Genomic DNA, 21,342 nt, shown 5'->3' on the forward strand with positions numbered 1-21,342 from the left:
TTTAATAAATAAAATAAAATAAAAAATGATACTTGAGGCTGACACCCACACAAGCATCAGATAGAAGATTGAGGGGTAAAGTATAAATAAACAGTGTGATAAGGATTAATATTTAATAAGAAAAAAAATGAGACTCATTATTAAGACGTATAAATGAATATAACCTTTGCAGGGAAGAAAAAACCTGAAAAAGTTGAGTAAATGTCCATTTGACTTACCTCATATGTTTAAATATAAAAAGTCTAACTGTATATTCTCTTTACCTGTGTTTGGCATCCCAGTGCAGGGATCTGATGAAGACACACCCAGGTTGTTATGGACCCTGCGGCCACACCGCCTGCCATTTTTCTGTACCGCTGTCAGCTCGGGAGCCTTTACCTCCCTCCTGCCATGACAGCGATTGGAGACCCAGGGAGACAAACATCAGAGAGAAAGACAGCAACTGTCAGAGGAATGTAGAGGAAACAAACTAAAGATATGGCAGACAGAGGTAGTCACAAGAGTGCAAGGAGAAGCTGATACGGAGTGAAATTAGGAGGCTAAATGAGCATATTGGGAAAAGAAGTGTGAGAGCAATGCCGAGAGAACAATAGTGGAGAGAACTCAAGAGGGACGGTAGGTTAATATGAAATTCAAAAGTGAGAGATGAACAGTGAGTGGACAAAATAGAAAACTTTGTGAAGTGCTCTTCCAAACTCAAATTATCACACTTATACGCAGTGAAAAGCATCTGTCAAAAGTACTTACAATGTGCAATTTTAAACACTTACACCTTATAACAAATGAATGTGAATGCTTTAATTTTATTTGTGTATTTCTTTGCAGAGAAAAAAACACCTCTGCACATTTGTGAGGCTTTGTTATAGTGTTCCCATTTTGCTTTCCTTTGTTGGACCTTTGTGCATGCTGGTAATTTCATGTGTGTGTATTCAGCATCCTGCTGACAGCACGCAGGGAGCATATTGCCAGGAGGTTGTCCTGCTGAGAACCTACAATCCAAAGGCCATAGGAAAAGCCACAAATCTCCCAGTCAACATATGGAGAGAAGTTTCTATGCCTGTCTTCATTTTTCTTTACCTTTGTTTCTGAAAATCGCACCCTGTCTACCATCAGCTCAAAGTGTGAACTGGTATTTATTGCTTTTAAAGTCTCTTTGGTGGTTTTTCTTTTCTCCTTTGAACTCATTGTTGTGTCATTTATCTGTGTGAATCTGTGGTGAATGCTTTGTCATCCATTCTGCTTAGCTCCTTCTCTGCCTCCTGGACTCTCCTCTCTATAATCCACCTTGGCTATAATCGGTTTGCTATTTCCAATAATACCAGTGTGGCACCCAGAGGGGTGAGCAGAGTTCTGCTGAGCCAGTTCAACAGACTGACACTTACTGTTTATATACAAAATGTAAAAAGAGCATGGCAGTTGATAAATATAAATGTATGACTATTTGCTGTAGTATAATCTGACACCTTGATTTTGAGAAAAAAAAAAAAAAGCTTTTGATAAGACTAAATGTTTTCACTTTTGCTAAAATGTTTATTAGTGAATCATGGGTGCCACACATATAGGCACCCAAAAATCCATGTAACTGGAGGCTTAATACTTTATTCTTTTAAGTTGATCAAATTGTTTATGAACTTTTAAATAATAAACTATGTCTTGACAGCTTTTCTCCATCTCCTCATTCTCCTCTACCTGTGCTGTTCCCACTTCTCTCTGATTAGCTCCTCTGTTTTCCCTCTCATTCTTCATCTTTTCCCCAGTGCAGAGTATATTATTTTGTGGCTTCAGTAGTCTTCTCCAGCTCCTTCAGTTTTTTTCTATCTTCACATTTTCCTCTCCGCTGATGTCCCATGTTCCCTAGCCTTTTTGCAGTCCCCCTTTTGGATTATTTAAGACTCATAATGACAGTTGTATAAAAGTATAAAAATTACTGAAGAAATTGTGGCGTTTAAACGTGTTTAAATTCAATAGATTATTAAAAAGAAATCAAAATAACTCAAATTTAAAACATTGTGATAAGATTTGTTCTGTTTGAAAGAAAAAATTTTGTTGACACAAGTAAATTAATTATCTTTTTTAATTTAAAAAATCAAAGACTACACTCTCAATATGTGTTTTATTTTTTATTTTTTAGAGCTTATCAGTAGTGCTGCAGTGCAGTGAATGTTTTTTACTGATCTCCCCCTTTACCCGTCTGATTATCATCATTATCATTCTCCAGTGGTTCTTATTCTGTTCAGGGAGCACACAGGATTTGACAAGGTCAGAAGAGGGCTATACTCAGTCCGCTCTCCCACATCAAGCAATTCTTTTACCCACGAAGATAAAAGAATTGCTTGATGTGGGATAAGCTCTTTGCAAGTAAGCCTTTAAGTCTGGGTTGAGAAATGATTAAGTAAAAAATAAAATAATACAAAGAATCGAGATCTTGTGCCTTGGGATGAAAACCAATTGTTAGAGGTACTGTTACTGTTCATTTCTGCTTTGACACTGTATGGGATAATTATTCTGTTTTGACACACAAGTGACAATTTTAGAACTTTTGCTTTTCAGCAAAGTGCTTATAAAAAATACTGTTTTCGCTACTGTGTGGACAAATGTTGCAAATGGTTAAAACAGACCACACAAATAAGACATAAGCAGACATAAGTGGAGCCATATTGCAGAACTCACGGAGCCGGGCTGCTCTGCTCCTCCACAGCCTCCATGGCACACTGAAGGGAGCTCTGTAGGGACAACAACTGACTGGATGTCTCTCTTAGCATGAACCTGGTGACGAACTGACCCAACACACTGGCACCTTGGTACTCCTGAGAGAAAGACAGATTTCACCATGTGTCAGGGTGCAAAAAACAGTCAGAGAAACGTCAAAATGCATCCAAGCTCTGGAGCAAATACATTGTAGTTAACTGGGTTAATGGACACGTTAAGGTATTCTGACCTATGTATTCAGATTCCAGGGTGAAAGAATTTAAACAAGAGCTATAATTGCTGCTAGAGTCTTCAAACATGAATGTGATTAGATATTCCCAGAAGACTCTTGAAGCACAGCTGCAGAGCCAAAACTGTGAGACTGATTTGTCATCTATCCAGAATAAGCATCTTGGGATTATCAGTCCACAGCAATGTCAGACCACATCTGCTAACTAGGACTGAACAATCCTTTGAGGATTGCCTCACCTTAGCAGGAGCAGAAACAGTGGAGAAAGGTGATCTAATTAAGACAGGATGCATAATGTTTCAGAACAGATTCTCTCCCTCCTTCTCATTTAACATACAAGTAATTCAAATCCCCGATTTAAGGTTGTTTTCTCAAAGTAGCTTCAATCAATTCAGTTAAGAGATTGAATTGTCATTCCTGCAGAATAAAATGGGAAAATGTTTCATTTTGGTTCTACTAAGGAAAGACCCACTGCGTAAATCTGAATGTTATTGAGAAGTTGATTAATTAAATTAAAATGTTAAAAATGATATGTAGATTAATAGCATATAGATGTTTAAAGCCTTTACAAGCCTCATAGAAAAACAGATTCTAATAGTTTGGATATCTATGCATAAACTCCTCAACCTGGTTTATAATACAGTTTTTCTTGAGTGCTTTGACCTGCTTAAAGAAACTGGGATGTTTAAAAACTGAATTTACTTTTTCAAAAATATGAGCCTTATGCTACTGATAAAAAAAATCGCTATAACACTGCATATAGTTAGACAAGTAATAGTAGTAATAGCAATATTAACATTTATATATTAAGAAAGGGATTACATTTTTGTATCAAATGTTAAACAACATGGTGTTTTTTACTATCTGTCGGTTTGGTGGCAGTTTCGCATATGGGAACATTTTATTTAACTCTCAGCTACAAAGCAGCTTTCTTAAAGCAGCTCATCTGTGGTGGAAATAATGTAGTCACTGGTGGAATCCTAATCTGCATATACTCTGGACTGAACACAGTGGAACCTTTGAAGTAAAGGGAGCAGATTGAGTGGCAGCCACTGGCTGTTATACTAATCACCATCTTTGTCCATCTGCAGCAAGACGAACAGCAGTTTCAACAGCAGAGAAGTCAGAAGTGGCTCAGCTGCAGAGGAGGGAGTGGAGAGGATCTGAAAATGTTTCCCAGATGAGCAGGGGGCAGAAGACGAAGGTCAGGAAACCAACCCTGGCTACATAATAATGCTGGAACATTTAATGCAATATAAACTTGCTATGACAAAATAGGAAATTAGTTTTCTTTTTCTCTTTTATGCACTGAAGGAATGACTTGGTCTATGTATGATGAAGAGGTTCACGTGGTTACTGGTGTATCCAGGAGATATACACCCAGCATGGTATTTGGATCATGTCAGGCATATGGCACCATGTAAAAGTGATGACAACTCTAAACCTAGTAACTGATTGTACCTGGTGAGAACAATCAGTTCTCACAAAGTATTTAGGATAAATGGTAAAGATTCTTTTTTATTGCTGTGGAGAAACTTTTTATGCCCATCTTCACTGATGTGAAGAAATCCTCATACTGGATAGTGAAGCATGAACAATGGGTAAGTGGTGAAACCACAGCATTTGAATGAGATTCAAGTTCAAACTCAGACTAAGCCACACCAAAAGTTTTGTTTTTGGTATTTGTAAGTCATTGAGTAGTGGATTAGCCAAATGCACTTAAAAATTTATTGTTCCATCAACTAAGAACATTTTTTTAGATCCAGAAGCAGAAAAGCAGCCGCAAACATTGTCATCATGATGCAGTTTTTCTGAAATTAGTTTCACACCACATGTAACTGGTCACACACCTTACAAAAAGAAATACATTTTGTTTCATCACTGCTCAATGTCTAGGGTCACGCCTATTTCTGGATTATTTTTACAAACGTGAAGTGGACCTTTGCATTGTTTTTGACCAGCAAAAACAAAAAAGGAAAAACAGAAGTAGCTGTGCTTTTTCACAGCACTGAACTTCCTGGTTAATTCCGGAGAAAATATCACACATCTAATTTTTCTTAACATGAACAAATAGATAAAGTTTTTCATGCAATCTGCGGAAATCTTACCTCTTTTGTTTTATCCATTGCTTTTAAAATGGCAATATTCAGGCTCTCCAGAGCTGAGAGAACATTTACATATTCTCCAAGGTGCTCAGAAAAATAATCTAATAGAGAAAAGAAGAATAAATATTTGAACACTTATTACAGTTGAAGACAAATGAATAAGTAATGTTCTTACATGTTCTAAGATTCTAAAGAAGTCAAACCATGACTTGTGAGATTTATAATACAGTCCAATAGAAATATTGATGTAAGAAGAAATGGCTTTTTAGGAATTAGACGGCCAACAATTTTTAAGTGTTTAAATTACTGAAATCCCTAATAGCAAACATGAAGGATGATGTATACAAATTTAATGAAAAAACTAATACACATTTTTTTTGTTTTAATTGTTACGATGCTGAAACAATTTATCAAATGTGAAATTAAATGGTGCTTGTCTTAATACAAAGACTAATTTTATTCAGCATATAGTTCAACACATAGTCAACACTGATCCAATGTTAATGGATCTTAGGTCTGAAACATTTTCGTTTATTCCTGCTAACACTGTCTCTCCAAATCGGTTCGTCAAATAAGTTCTTGCTCAATAAATGCTAAATGTTTATAGAACCTGATCTGCGACAAAAGTTGGCCTCTGATGTGGAAAACAATCAACCTCCCTTGACGTCAAATGGAAAGTAAGCCATTCCCATTTGATCAATTATGCAGAAGTTTTATTCTGGGCAAAACTGGTGTTTACCCGTCTGCGTGCCCCATTTCTTAGCTTTATTCAGGGCACACAATTCATTTAAAGATGATAAATGAGGACAATTGCATTCAGATTTAGTGTAGGTGAATGGTTATCCAATGGTTAAGAATTCAATATGGGACATTATTAGTGATTTCAGCAGTAAATAATTGAAGGAGTAGACATAAATAAATGTTTTCATTTTTGAAAAAGCTGCTCAAGTCTATTAAAGGCACATAAAACCTGCCTTAATTCACAGATTCAAGATTTTGCCTGATGACATTATGAGACATCAAAATGCATATGGCCATAATCTTGAAAGAGACAGAAGTTCAACAAAAATTCAGTACTTAAAACAGACAATGTACTTTGCCAACCTGATAACTTGTCGGTGTCCAAATTGCTGCATGGCAAAATGTAAGAGGAGATAAATGAGAAGAGTTAATTAGGCATAAGCACAGAGTTGCTGCACTTAATTCCTTGAGATATTTTTGTGTCTTTTTATTATAAATGGAAATATTGCACAGTTATCCTAAAGAACACATGGTGATTGCATTGAAACTACAAAGAAAAGATTGTGTGAGTTCGTAAATCCGACAGTTTTTTAACTGACGTGGAAGATTGTACAGAATTTGTCCTAAGAAATTGTGAATGTCTTTCTTTGAAAACTGTTTTTCAGAAATATCCATGCATTCAACTGTGATATTGCTTTCTTATATATTTTCTTTTTACATTTAATACACTGTAGGAAAATCCCTTTCTCTTTGTTTACCACTCACAGAAGATGTCAACACACTGGATGATGTAAACAGCTTTTGGTGTCACAATTTAAAACAACACCACTGGACTATACAGCTCAGAACATTAACCTTTTGCTTTAATGGAGTATTAAAGGTTATTTTCATTGCCTGGTGAAAAATCAAGCCTGGTGTTGAGAGAGTGTTTACCATCACACTGACTATAGCTTCATTTTTACCATCATCAAGTAATTGAATTTTTCTAATAATATTTTGCAGGACACAATACATTTAATTTGCCATTGAAGAAAATCTCATGCCAGCTGCTTCAAAGAGAAAGAGTGAGGAAAAAACTGTGGTGAGCTTCTACTGCAGCTCAATACCCCAGTGATTTTCAGTAATGAAAAAGTCCTTGCTAAGTCAGCGTAACAAAATCTCATCAAATCAGCCTGATTGCTGTTTATTGGACTATCATTTTGTCTTTTTACCTGGCCTTAAGAACATAATTTAAATTAACATTCTGTAAGAATGTAGTTTTCTAATAAAGGCAAATTCTTGATCTGCAAAAGATATTAAGAAACTAGGCAGCTGGGGTGAGTTCAATTTCCACTACGAAGCATGGACTTGTGCAGAAACCCTCAGGCTCGTCAAACCGATTGAGTTTTTTGGTGCATGTAATGATATTTATATTCAGAGGATGTGAACTGTTACTTTTTGAAGTCTGGTTTCAGAGGCCATTTTCTTTACTAAAAACCTCTCCCCAAACGTATTTTGTTCAACCTGCAACTGATGATTTGATGAAGGAACAGAATTGGTAACATGTCCTCATTATATTCTTCTTCAAGTAACAAAAAAATAAACACTCACTTATTCTGTCGTCCGTCTATGGAATAAAAAAGTTCCTGAAGCTCTTCAGTTGTCAGGATCCCATCAGCAAAGTAAGCATTGAACTCCTCAAATGACAACTTGCCATCATCTGAAAAGCAGTGAAGGAACAAATTTATGACAGAATTACTCAAGGTTTCCAGAAGGTGGTTCCTTTTTCCAGATGATTTCAGACTTAATGTGTCTTCTTATTTTCATTTAACTTTACATCTTCTAGGAAGTTGTGGCAAAGTATCTAATACTTAGAAAACCTACGTATCCAACTAAGGTACTAAGTATCTAAGATACTTAGATACCCTATGTATCTAATATCTACATGTTTTTGTAACAATTAAATTCAGGTCTGAGGGAATAAATCAGTCACTTGGAAAATCTTTTAGCACTGTGTTGTAGACATGTCAACATACCACTCATCACATTTTAATGAATCTAAACATTTATTTCTGTGGTCTTGCACAAAACTGTGCAAGGCCACATAATATTACTGATAAATGACATGCAACAATTCATATTATTTATAAAATATAAAAAACATGCTTGTTCATCAGTTTGGACTTATTTACTACTTCAGCTAGTTAATTGTGAGCACAGTTTGTTGTGGCAGACATTGCACCAAAAAATCAATAGCAGAGGATGAATGGCTGGATTGTCATCTGTGAAGAAGAGCTCCTTCGTGAGCAAACTATCAATCTCTCTGCTAGTACAAACAAATCAGGGTGGCCAACAGTAAGCTTATACCGGTGAAAAACTATGAGAGATTTTCAAGCCTTACGAATTAATACAGATGAACAGATTGTGCAAGCAGTACTCAGCAATGACATTCAAGCACTTGGAATTATGCCAGTGGGAGTTGGACTCTGTTAATCAATGTGAGTAAAGAACATGTCAAGATCAGAGTCATAATAAACCAAAAATTAACTTGACAGTGTTAAACAGAAAATTATATTAACATAAAAAAATCTCAGCAGAAACGCAAAAAAAAAGAGAAAAGGAAAATGTTTGATCATTCTTTGATCAGGAGAGGTCTGTTTCTATATTTATATTCCAGAAACATTACAAGCAACTGTATACACATCACATCAAACAGGCTTTTTGTCTTTTTGTTAAATTCAGGATCATGCAACCCTTCCAGTGTCTCACAAAATATCCATACTTGTTTTTTTTTTAGTTTTTTTTGTTTTCATTTTGGCACCTTGTGGTGTGTCTCTAGGTTTTATTGCCCTGTGAAAACCCAGGAACAAACCAGACAGGAATAAAGTTGAGATAAATTTAATTACGTATCAAATCACCAGTTTGTTTAAAATAAATATCCTTCAACATCTAAATGCTACATTCAGGTCTTAATGGTGTCTAACAAGTACAAGCAAGATAGGGTGACAGTGAGTTCCTGTCAGCTGACTACAACTGAAGAGCACAGTTCAGTTCGAGCCTTTTAGTCATTTAAAAAAAAAAATTCTATTGACTGATATGTAGAAGGTACAAGTCAAGATAAAAAAGTTGTCAGTGCCACATTTGGTAATTTTCATGTTTTTAGACTTACAACATAATTAAAAAGACACACACAAAAAAAGACAAAAAATGACATTTGTTTGAATAATAACAAATGTGTTATTCAAACTTAACACATTTGAATAATTCCATACAAATATTGATGGTTTTTGCAAAAAACTTAGACATGGTATGTGAGAAATTAGAAGCCAGGGCATCTTGGTAGATCTCTGATTAAGTGAAGATGAGCGCTGGCTAGATGGTTGGACGGACGGATGGAAATTAGAAAACAGAATCAGTGTCCAACATTTATCTCAGTCCATCCATTATCTAACACACTTTTCCTTGCAGAAGTTTGTTTTCTTAGCAAAACAAATAGACATTTAATGTGAAGCAAAAGAAGATATTTTTTTTATTCTCAAAGCCGCTCCTTCTTAGTTAAATATGTAGCACCGGACATTTTCAGTAGAATACTTTCACACATTACTGTCTAACTTCCCTGTCTAGCATTGTTTTTTCTGCCACCATTTATGCAGTTTGTGCTCATTATTTATATCTTTACACCATCTGTACTGTGGCTTACAGACTGTGAAACCAAAGATCTCTCCACATGTCTCTCCTTGTGTCATATTTGGAAAGATTCCTATATTTGGAGTGCCAAGATAGACAGACAGCAGGATTCTCAAAAGTGACACTCACAGGAAGCCTTGACAGTTCTAGGATATATGTCTTCATATGTCAAAAGGGGGAGGTTTCCAGTAAGAAAGATATCCAGCAGCACCAGTCTTCTTCAGAATTAGTCTTTTTTTTATATATATGTAAGTCTATGATTTAGTACAAGCCCTCAGAAGGGGTACAGCACTTAAACTGGAATAAAAAGTGGATTGTGAATGTGTTCTGGTGAGACATGTCCATATCAACTTTAGAAAAAATCCTGCTTTTAAATATGCTTGAGGATAACAACTGAAGAGTGCCAACATCCACAATGAAACTAGCCATATAATTACATGATCTTAAATGACATTCAGATGGAAGGTCCAAAAGTAGCATAAAATCTCAGATTACAGTACATAAAAAAGGCTTTTATTTTAGAATTTTTCCTGAGGTTGATGGCCTGCCACAAATTTGGAATTGGCAAAGTTACATAATACCCAAAATTTTCAGTTAAATCAAATAATCTTTGTACTTGAGGTAGTATTCAATTGTCACATTCAGGGGAAATTCTGTATTTCTTCTAAGTCAGACCAAAGAGCAGAAGTATTTTTTTTTAAAATACTGAAAAAGATAAGTTCACTAAAATGTTCTTTGTTTTCATCATATTAATTCTGATTAAAGCAGACCTGGGCGTGGAACAGATTCACATTTCAAATACCAGCTGATGCCTTGAGACAAATAAATCATTCATGGGTGACCCATTGACACATGAGCTCACCAGGTCCAAAAACACTCACAGGCAGACCTCAACATGACTTTTGACATGACTTTTGTCATGTTGAGGTCATTATCAACCTCCACTGAATGTGGTATTTGTTTATACATCCACAACACAAGATTTTCTAAGAAGCAAACATTCTCAATTTGAGTTAGGATGGAGAAGATTGGTCAGGGAATTAAAAAGAAATTCAGCCATGAAACTAAATATTATCATCTGTATGAAGCACCATCTAAGCATCAGAGCCCTTGTGTGGCATTTGCACTCCTAAAGTTAAAAAAGCTGGATTACTTTAAAGAAATGTCTCAAAACCTTTAGAGTGAACAAGAATCAAAATAAGAAAGTTGTGATGTCCTGCAAAGTAGGTCACAAACTAGGCCACGCTGGTATCCCTTCAAAGGTTAGTCCCAATGCAGGCTCTCCTAAGTGGTTTATAAATTCCCCACAAACGCTTCAGTAGCAACCAGCATTGCTAAGAGAGATGGCTTTGGTTTTGTTATGGTATGCTTCTATGGATCTCTGCATACTCAAGCTATTACTGATATTCTTAGCATCAATGTCCTACTTGGGGTGTTTCACAAGCCCATCTGTGAAAAAATCTGAGACAAATTTTAACTTTCCAAAGCCTCACTTACCACCATGTGCTACTTTTACATTCTGTTTTCAGCAATCTTTTATACTTGTGGTCTGAAGCTGACTGGCCTTTTTTCTTCAGATGAGAGAAAATATGAAGTGAGAAGAAATTTTAGCTTTCATATATACACCTGTCTGTTGAACCCTACTACCTGCTTGAGAAAACAAGGATGCAGAAAATCTTAAAACTGTTAGGTTAAAATAGTATCAGTTTACTGATCCTTGACCAGTTATTAATTTTGGGCTGAACATTGACTGATGACAGCTGATTCTCTGGTCAGGAATCTATATGAGATTCTTATACTAAGAATTTTTTAAGTAGTTAATTTACTAACAATAACAGACGTCATATTAGTACTAAAGCTAAATCAATTACTGAACTGGTATGCAAATAGATCACTTGCACTAATGAGTGAGTATGTTGAATGAAAAGGCTGTAAAAGATACTGTTTACTGAGTTGCAAGCTCTCAACAGCTCTCTGCAAACTGAGAAAGTTTTATCTTCCATAGTTCTGAACAAAAATGTTAAAACATATTATGCATAAACTGATAAATACATGAAGCATAATATAGAATGTTGAGAGCATTCTATTACCTAAAGAGGAGGAACTTAATTGTATCTCAATCTTGCTGCAAAATTATTGTGACATAACATCTTCTTAAAAGTTATGCACACAGTTTCTTCACTAAAAAAAAGCATATTCAAGAACCACAAACAATCAAATCTGTCAATCTCACAGATTAATTGGATCACAGTTTTGAGGGAAAACCAATCATTTTCTTTTACATTATATTTTTTGCGTATTCCTCGTCGTATTTAATACTGAGGAATATAGACCACTGAATGTAGGATGGTACATTTTTGTGTTTTGCTTTCAGCATTTATGGTCCTCCTTCCCTTTCCTTTTTGTGCTGCTGGTTTAGTGATGACAGTCATCTCTGCTGAGTTCATTATAATAAAAAATCGAACAGTGAATAAATTTGGTTGAAAGAATCAGAGCAATGTATCATTCAGAATGTCTTTCTTAAACATTGCTAATACTGTCAAGAAGCAATTGTTGTTTAGAGGCACAATGATTACAGACTCTTTGAAGTGTGAACAAAACAATGCCCCGTGATGATGGCAACACTTCCCTTGCCTTGATTTGCTTTGGCACCCTATTTCATCAGTTATTAGAGATGAATAAATATCTTTCTGGGTGAGCCAATATTGCACAACAAAAGCATGGGAAACAGAATGGCTCTTACTACAGCAAGAGATTCGTCTACCTATTTAAACTGATTGCTAAGACAAAAATGATGCCACACTTTCTCCTGATTTAGTCACAGTCTGATTTGATATCTCATGCATCACACATCAACGCAAGAAAAAATATATCAAGTGTATGACCCAATAACAAACAAGTTAATTCAATTTACTGTGATCTATTGTGTTCAATAAATGCAATTTCATGGAAAACAATTTAAAAGTGTGAGAGAATTATATAATAAAAAAGTAATGTTATTTCAAAAAAACTCACAGACTTATGATGTAAAGCAGTGAAATCATTTACAGGGTTTACTGAGACAAAATGGTTGCTATAGGAAACTTCTGTACACTTTGATGTGATTGCAAGAAAGTCAAATGTCAGGTACAAAATGTGTGGTCTTAAAAATTTACTGAAGGATCTTTGGTTGGGTAAAAGCTTTTACGGTGTTTAATATTTATTTTGATCTCAGCATAGGATTTGACATTAAGTAGCACCAGATTTTGCCAGGGAGGCCTCCAGAAAATAAATGTTCAAGCGAGTGTCTAGATGGAGACAGCTTACAGTTTTGGACGTCAGATTAGAAATTCTTAAGGCTGTGGTCACAACAGAGGGAGACTGGAGACAAGGCGTGGAGTAAATTATATGCAAGTGTGTTTGCATGTGTGTATGTGTGTGCATAATAAAACTACACCACTGGATTTAGAATGAAGAACCTGAAAAGAATACTGATTATGTAATCTACTTTCTGCAGCAAAATTATAGATCAGATTACTAGATTAATATTCTATAAACACATCCGGAGGTATTTTATGTTATGAGACAATCCTTCAATCTTTTCCACTACAGGCTTAAATCCACAACCTTAGCTAAATTTTAATTGGATCAGATAGCTGTTTGAAGCATGAGATGAATGAAAAAAATTTCTGTGTGTCATTTATGCAAACTGCTCATTTCTCTAACTTCTCACTGAGGCTCTCTCACAGACTAAAAATCTAAAAAAAAAAAAAAACACAACAATTGAGCTAATTCAAATCCTTACTAAGCATATTTACTCACCGTTTTTGTCAGCTCTGCGGAAAATCTGAAAAAGCGGAAAGGATAAAGCCATTAGTTTTAGTCAAGGCTCTATAAGGAATTTTTCCACTAAACAGTTACAAATAATCTGGAAAAATGTAATGCAATGTTTGATATTGACAAAATATTTGCCATTTAAACATCTAAATCATTTATGCAATCATTAGAAGGATTACCAAACAGGAACATTTACATAAGCTTTTATAATGACTGTGCATGTCAGAGTGTGAGAGTGAGTGAGTCATATTTAATGGCAATGGCAGCTGAAACAGAGAATCTTGCTTAAAATGGGACTAACAATCATCACATCTGGAGTAAACAGTCATTTCAGAGGCAGCACAAGGCCACAATGAAGCAAAGGGGCCATTTGCTTTTGTCCTGTTGGTGCCTCAGCCTTAAACTGCCCATATTTAACCTGTAATAAGATGCTGCAGTACTTTACCACCTGGGGAAACTGTTGAAATAACAGCAGGGACATAAAAAAAACATTAAATTTGAGTTAATTGGGAGAAATTATAGTAATAGAGTATGACAGCTACTGGGGAAAAGGATCTGTGACAATGCTCCTTTGTGCACCTGGATGTAGCTGTTTGTCACTGATGCAGCTCTCATTTCTGCAATAGCTTCAAATATAGGATGGGTTACATTTTTAGTCTTAATGTGAGCTTATCTATCAATGTTCTCTCAAATGTAGATAAGCTGCAGCTCCACTGTAATGCACCATATGAGAAGGCTGGTGCCACCAAAGAGTCAAAAAAGGGCTTCAGGTGCACACTATGCACCCTTTCTGCAAAGAGGATAAGTGTTGAGATTTTTTTAATAACACTTATCCTCCATATCCTTTCCATAAGTGGAACGGTTATGGAACAATAGATGTTCACCTGTCAGTGTGTTGGGTCTGTGCCTGAAGAAATCTATCACAAGCTCCTTAGTTTCCATTAAGGTGGCATCAGTCCACAAGTTCTGTGTCCACTGGCTGTACTCTAAGTTCTCCTCACCAATGATTAAGCTATCTATGGCAAAGTTATCACAGAACTTTTGTAGATGGGAGCCTGGAGAGTTCAGGGAGAAGTCTGCACTGTAGAGGGGGAACAGGAACAGTGCCAGCACATATCCCTGCAGGTTCTCTTAATTGCAGACGAGCCTGCCAGAGACACAGCCCTCTGTTCTCACATACTGCAGGCATACATTTTAAAATAAAAGAGTAGCTTTAGCTAGGGGAATTTGATAATTGGACATGTTATTGTACACATACAGTGTACGCTTAGACACTGTAAGTAATCTTGCTGCTTCTTAGAGCAAACGTCACATGGTTACAAAAGCACTTGTAAACTGGAAGAACACAGGCTGAATGTCAGTTCTGGAACCATGAGACCATGCACACTGTTTCCTCAAGTGTTACAAATAAATTCAACAGCGGCATCATTGGTTTTGCCAATTACACAAATGTGTTTTTCCTGATGTGGAATACAAATTGTCAGCTTTGTTGCAATCAGTGGCTTTTCTGTCTGTGCTACTGTTTGACTCAAATGTTAATAGACAAATGGTGTTTTTGATAAAAAAAATTATCAGATTATCCTTTTTATTTTTACTGTAAAATTGTGATCACATTTTATTATGAATCCTCCACATTGAATCATGGCTCTTAAAAACATGCAACAATTAATTTAGGGCCATAAATTTGTGCAATTTTGCCAAACTATACAGAAGTTTGTCTCAGATGTTCAACATTGTCACAGATGCTTAAGGCAATATAAAAATGTATTTTAAAATAATAAAATGTCAGCAACAACACCCAAGTAAAAGCACTCCTGTTTTTTAAAAGGGACACTTTTATTAAATTAAATTATACTGAATGTAAACAATGAAAATAAAATGTGTGAAAATGTAAAAGAGCAGTGGAAATAAAAGGCTAGAATCATTTCTATATAAGAGTCCTTGAAATTTGTTTCATCCTTTTCCAGATTCATTTTTCTCCCAAGTTAATGTTTCTGAAATCTTTGTTTTACAAAGTCAGCAGATTCTTAAGCTGAACGCATCCAGTTACATAGTGAAGGGGCACAAATTTAACAATTTAACAGAAATACAACCTAAATTCAATAATCAATTGTTTTTGTAAATCAAAACAAAACAAAGTTTTTGTTTTAAAAGCAACAATATAATGTCTTCATATATTAACTTACAATTATGTAATGTCCTATCACCACTTTACCCTTTGTAGGTCATTTATTTCTACAGGACTCTATGGCTTATTATAGCCACAAACTCTTCAATAATATTAGTAAACAACTTATATTTCACTGGCAACTGGGAAGCTGTAACAGCCAACACAGTCTCTGTTTTACTGCTCTTTCATATTTCATAATATCATTAATATAAAGAGCGAAATATACTGAAATTGTTTGTGAAAATCCAGATCACATTCACAAAAGGATGATTTCTACAATATTTCAATTTTTACCTGAACTAATTATAGTTGAGCATCAGAATATATTTGGCAGTTTCCACAATACAAACCGAAATTGACCTGCATATTGGTGATATCGCGATCTGAGAGATTGGCAGTTTGTTTCAATTCTTCTTAATTTAATATTTTGATGTTAGTAACCCTATGATGTGCTATTTAGGGTGATTTTTTTGAATTAATAAGTAACCTTGTAAATAAAACAGACTTCCATAATGTATGGACAAGTCCAGGTAATTTTATTTCAGATGCCTAAGTTTCTTTTCACTCTGTTCCCATTGGGGGACTCAGTGGTAGAATGCTTATAATTAGCAGCAGTGTGTGCAATCCTTCATCTGAGTGCTTTTTTTGAAGAGAAAAAAAGGCTTTTTAAAGAGTAGAATGACTGTCACTTAAATAGATCCATCATTTAAAAAAAAAAACAGAACATGCACATGAAAAACTTTTTTTTAATGCCTCTGTGTTTTTACTTTCAAGGTTCATTTATGCATTGATTTATATTTAGAGTAAGGCAGTGAGGCATAACTGAGTGATATTTGCATACACTTAGACAGTCTTTCAAGATATTTGTTGCCACAAAGAGAATGTCAATGTAGCCACTCTTTTGCTGGTCAGATATTGGCAGCGATTATTGCCTCTATCTATGCAGAGTTAAGCAAAGCTACAGTTCCAGCATGACTATGCAATTTGTCTGGACTGTTGTTTTTGTTCCAGCATAAAAGATTGACTTATTGGCCAAAGCTTGTCCAATTTGGCAACAATAATAATGCAGTGTCCCAACTCCTAGGATTTTAGCATTGGGTTTTTTTCTAGTTGGCAAATACTTGCATGGTGGCAAAATTATTTTCGCCTTTCTTGTCTGCTGACCTCTGCAGTTACCTTTGGGCTAATGCCTATACTGGGGATCAGAGAGGAATTCATAGAATACCAAGGCCACTTCAGTTTGAAGAAGCACATGCCAAAAGAAATAATTACTGTCAACCTCATTGTCCAGTTTTGTTTGGCCAGAATAAATAAGAAAAAAAAAATAATACAATGTATTATTTTTTTCCAAATCCATGTCTTTAAAAGTCTATTTTTGTTCGCTATTATGTCCATATGGACTCAACTGTGATTAATCTTTCAGACACCTTGTTGAATTTATGTCAAATAATTACGACATAAACAAATGTAATGCTACATGAAATATGTAATTTCCTCTTCTTTAAACACCTCCACCCATTGCAGCATCTGAATAAGTGAGGCTTTTTTAAGATTGAAGATAATAAACTTGCTTGACGGATATCAGCACAAATCAGCCGAACAGCTCCAGAACAGATGAGTCACCAACTCTGGGAAAGCCACTTATTGGCTCCCAAAAGAAGATCAACAATATGCCTCACTCTTGATCTTGCAAAAGGTGTTAGTCAGCTGCTTGAAGAAAAGCCTTGGGAACAACAACTGATGCTGCCCCATGTTGAATTTAGTCAGTTTCAGTCATCTGTTGCTTAATTTTCCCTCCCTATTCATTTTGTCATTGTTCCTTCAGCCAAAGGCTCCCTGTGACTTTTCTTTCAGTTTTCTGATTTTTTTTAGCATGTGTGCATCCAATTTCCAAATTGGTCAGTCAGTATCCAGGTCACCAGTGACTTTAGCTTCATTTTACAGATGTGCATAGTTCAGTTTTTCTTTTGTTTTGATACTGTCTTTGTGCTTGTTTAAACTATGTGGTGCAGAAAACGTAATTGAAAGCAAGGACCACAGTACAACAGGCATTAAGAGGAAAAATATTCAAGAAGAAACAAACAAACAAAAAAATAACATATAGAGATAAATTTAATCTAATCTTGTGATTAAATTTAAGATAATCACAAAAAATAAAAAAAGAATCTTACCATTTTACATCACTGCACTGCAAATGAGATTGTACTTGAGTCAAGATTGAAGAAGCAGAGCAGAACTGTCATAAATAAATGAGACAATGCTTTCAAAGAGCTTACACCATCAGACCAGTTCATTTAGAAGAGGTCTTGCTCCTCACATTCTGATTATACAGACCATTTGATATTTTCTCAACTATTGATTATGCCAGAGGTCATGCCTGACAAGCATGCCAGGCATAACCTGTAAGTTATTAATAACTGCCAAACCTGCACTTCACTTTCACTCTCTATAGGTCAACAAGCTCAAACTCTGGACTTCTGCCCTTTGTATGTCAATTTCTGACTTATAACAGGATTCAGGTAATTTCCAACCTCTTCCCAACACACTAATCTCACTATTTTTAACTTATTTATCTAGGCAGATAAGTACCTTCAAAGCAGTTCTTTTATTTAATCAATGTTATTGTTTAAACAACATAGTGGCAAGATAATATGATCCCTCTTCAGCTATTAGACAACTTTAGGTGTTTTTCCTTTGTGCATCCATTTCTGTTGTGTGAATCTTTTTTTTTTCTTCTCATTTTTTTTTCTTTCTTTATTCCATCAAAGTGTTCCTGTCTCCTGTTCAATTAAGTGAAGAACAGGATTGTTTAAACTTGTTTGTTGTGGCCTCTGTCTTTGGGCTTTCAAGAGTCAGGAGTAGATAATGCATCATTTACAGCAATCCCAGGAAAAGGTCAGACCTGCTTCCCAGCGCGCTGCTGGTTTGATGCTATGGTGGCAGGAATTAAGACAGTGGCTTCTCACAGGGTCTTCTGTCTGTGCATGACTTATAAAAAATAAACAGTTCTGAGAAAAAGGTGTATGTAATGAGGACTCCGTGACTGATATGCTCCTAAACTAAACCTCCATGAAAAATCACCAACTGTAATAGTTTTACTGTTTCTCCACCACAGCAGGAGAGATGAACATCAGAAGGGGGTAAGAAAAGGGATGTAAGGACAAGCAAGGGGAGAAAAGAGATGGCATTCTGCAGCAAACGTCAGAAACAAACCTCTTGGTGCAGAGAATTATTAAGAATGACTAAACAGCCTACGCACACCAGGATCATTCATTGTTTCTGGCCTTCAAATACAGCATTTTTGAAGCAAAGCATAATCTCTGAGATACTATAATTCTGGCATTCTTCACATTAGTAATTGCTCATTATCCTGTAATTAGGACTCACCATGGACCTCCTGCAGATGCTCTTATCACATTTTAATTTGGGGGAATAAGTATTTGTGCAATACAGAGTCAATCGTCCTCACAATCAAAATGCTTTCTGGGAAAAGATGTTTTTTTTTTGTTTTGTTTTTTTCCATTCTTTTACACCAGTGTATTCTGCGGTTCAATCATTCCCAGTAACAAAAAAAAAGTATGTGTCACCCTCACAACAAATCCAAGAATATCACAATAATTCATCACCAGAGACTTTTTTGCTACTTTTACTCGAGGGATAAAAGGAATTATACTCTCAGCGTATCTCACAGTCAGGTGAGAGTCTGTCTCACACTGAGCAATTTGAAAGGTACAACAGCAAGAAACTGCACAGAATGCTTTCAAACCCTCTCTCGAATCAAAATCTGACTGTGGTTAATTTAAAATAATTGGGTACCCAACAGGCAAAAAATATTTCCACTCGAGAGAAATTGTTTCTTGTCACAAAAACGCACACCATTAGAAATGAATGCATCAAACCCTACAACAAATAAGGTGGGCTAAGCTAGGAACAGGGAAATATTATGATCAAAACCAAGAAAATTACATAAGTTTTTTTTTTTTTTTTGCAATAACTCACAAAAGAACAGTGAAATAGCTTCACACAGTCAAACTAATTCTCCAGAAGGGCCAGAGAGCATTGGGATCCTAAAGATAGTAAGGACCTTGCATGTTCTGAGAGATTGAAAGCATAGGTTGCACTTTAAAGGAACAATGGTTACATCACCTGAATATGGAGGAAAAAGAAGTTTTGATGCCAGTTACTAGATTCCAGCAAGCCGCTTGTTTGGAAAGGGTGAATAAAGTTCATTAAAAGTGGCACTTTGTATTGGATTATAAGAAATCTTTTAATCAGAGGTATGTAGACCAATGTAATAGCTCTTACTTAATTTATTAGTTTTCATATTTTGCTAATAAATCTAATTTTCAGTGGAGAATTAAGATATTTTCATGTTTTTTGTTTTGCATTATATCCTTAACAGCCTGGTGTCAAACACTTCAATCACAATGTTTTACAGAGATGAAAATGCCTGATAAGTACTGTGACTGTCCAAAAGCTGCCATGGGTAATGTCATAATGATAGACTTGCCTCAAAGCTGTCAGCTATAGTAAGAGTTCAAATCTGGAAACATCCCTGGCCTGAAAACTTTTAACAAGATGGACGGTTTCTATGGCAGCATTGCAGGTTAATCTAGCAGCTGTTCTTGATATTTGTTTAAGCAGCATTTGAAACAGGATTGTCTATGAGTATGTCTGTGCATGGCTTTAATTAAGGGCTCCTGGGAAGAGCAGAAACAGGCGATGATTGTGTAGCATTGAACATATGACAACATCCTCCAGGGAACCATTAAATTGGGTCAGAAAACTTCTTCCCAGAAGAATTCCATGAAACATAGTTTATAACTTAAGCAACTTCATTTTGAGGTAATTTGGGTAAAGCCTCGCAGAAAGCACAAGTGTGACAGTGTGTCGAAAGGGGAGAACCTCTAGCAGCCCCTAAAACTGTCCAACTGAGAGCTTAATTTATCATGCAGAGGCAGCAGCTGCAGCTCTACCTTCGTTCCTATTTAAAATAACACACACGCACACACACGACCCTCCTGTTTCTTTTTACACTATTGTAAATAGAAAAGTGTAAATATATATACAGTATTGTTTATATATATATATATATATATATATATATATATATATATATATATATATATATATATATATATATATATATATATATATATATATATATATATATATATATATATATATATATATATATATAAAAAACATGGAACATAGTGCAAAAAAATTGACTTTTCACTGTGGACGAGAAAATCTCCACTTACATCGTGAAAGATAGTAAGCCCCTGTCCGGAGCTGTGCAGCGGCTGCTGTTGCTGCTGAGCTCGAAGATGCTTCTGTTTGGCCGACTGCAGGCACATAGTGATCATCTCGGTGCAAGCTAACATCTTTCCAAAGGCTTCGAGACGCACTTCTTGAAGGCTTCAGTGAAAAGTCTCGCAGGCTGGAGAGAAGTGGAGGAGATGCAGCGGCGGAAGAACTGGCAGGTAAGAGAGGAGTCAGACAGAGAGGCAGGCGGGGACTGAACGATGCTCTGCAACTTTGAGACGAGCCGGTGAAATGAGTCGTCAGCCCCTCCTGCTGGAGCCGCGGTGATTGGCCAGTTTAAGTGCGACGTGCATCTGGATTCGATACCTTCAGTAAAAAAAAAAAAAAAAGACAAAACAAAAAAACAAAGCATATACCCTCTTGGTTTTCTCTTCTTTTGAAAAAGTTAAGCTCAGTTAAAGAATCGCAGATTGTTTTGAAGTATTTTAGGAACCTTGAACTTTTCACATAATCATTGACATCATTGTATTGGGACTTTATATAAGAGACAAACACACGACCTGACCAATGGGGAAAAATACAAAATCACGTAAGTACATTGATACACATAAACACATAACAAGCATGTGAATTTAAGA

General features: G+C 35.7%; 1 protein-coding gene across 1 annotated transcript in view; it reads right to left on the reverse strand.

The window, feature by feature from the left end:
- The window catches only part of necab3 (N-terminal EF-hand calcium binding protein 3), a 32,308-nt gene extending 11,332 nt beyond the window's left edge, over positions 1-20,976 (reverse strand). Inside the window, exons 1-7 of the mRNA XM_055020910.1 lie at positions 20,701-20,976; positions 13,252-13,276; positions 7,375-7,483; positions 6,148-6,173; positions 5,047-5,144; positions 2,671-2,807; positions 264-385 (exon numbers count right to left, since the gene is read on the reverse strand). Coding sequence (XP_054876885.1) covers positions 264-385; positions 2,671-2,807; positions 5,047-5,144; positions 6,148-6,173; positions 7,375-7,483; positions 13,252-13,276; positions 20,701-20,823 — 640 coding nt within the window. The 5' untranslated portion in view covers positions 20,824-20,976. The remainder of the gene's footprint in view (positions 1-263; positions 386-2,670; positions 2,808-5,046; positions 5,145-6,147; positions 6,174-7,374; positions 7,484-13,251; positions 13,277-20,700) is intronic.
- Positions 20,977-21,342: the final 366 nt, after the last annotated feature.

Source organism: Poeciliopsis prolifica, unplaced genomic scaffold (assembly GCF_027474105.1).
Source record: "Poeciliopsis prolifica strain line A6 unplaced genomic scaffold, Auburn_PproV2 SCAFFOLD003, whole genome shotgun sequence".
Classification (NCBI taxonomy): Eukaryota; Metazoa; Chordata; class Actinopteri; order Cyprinodontiformes; family Poeciliidae; genus Poeciliopsis; species Poeciliopsis prolifica.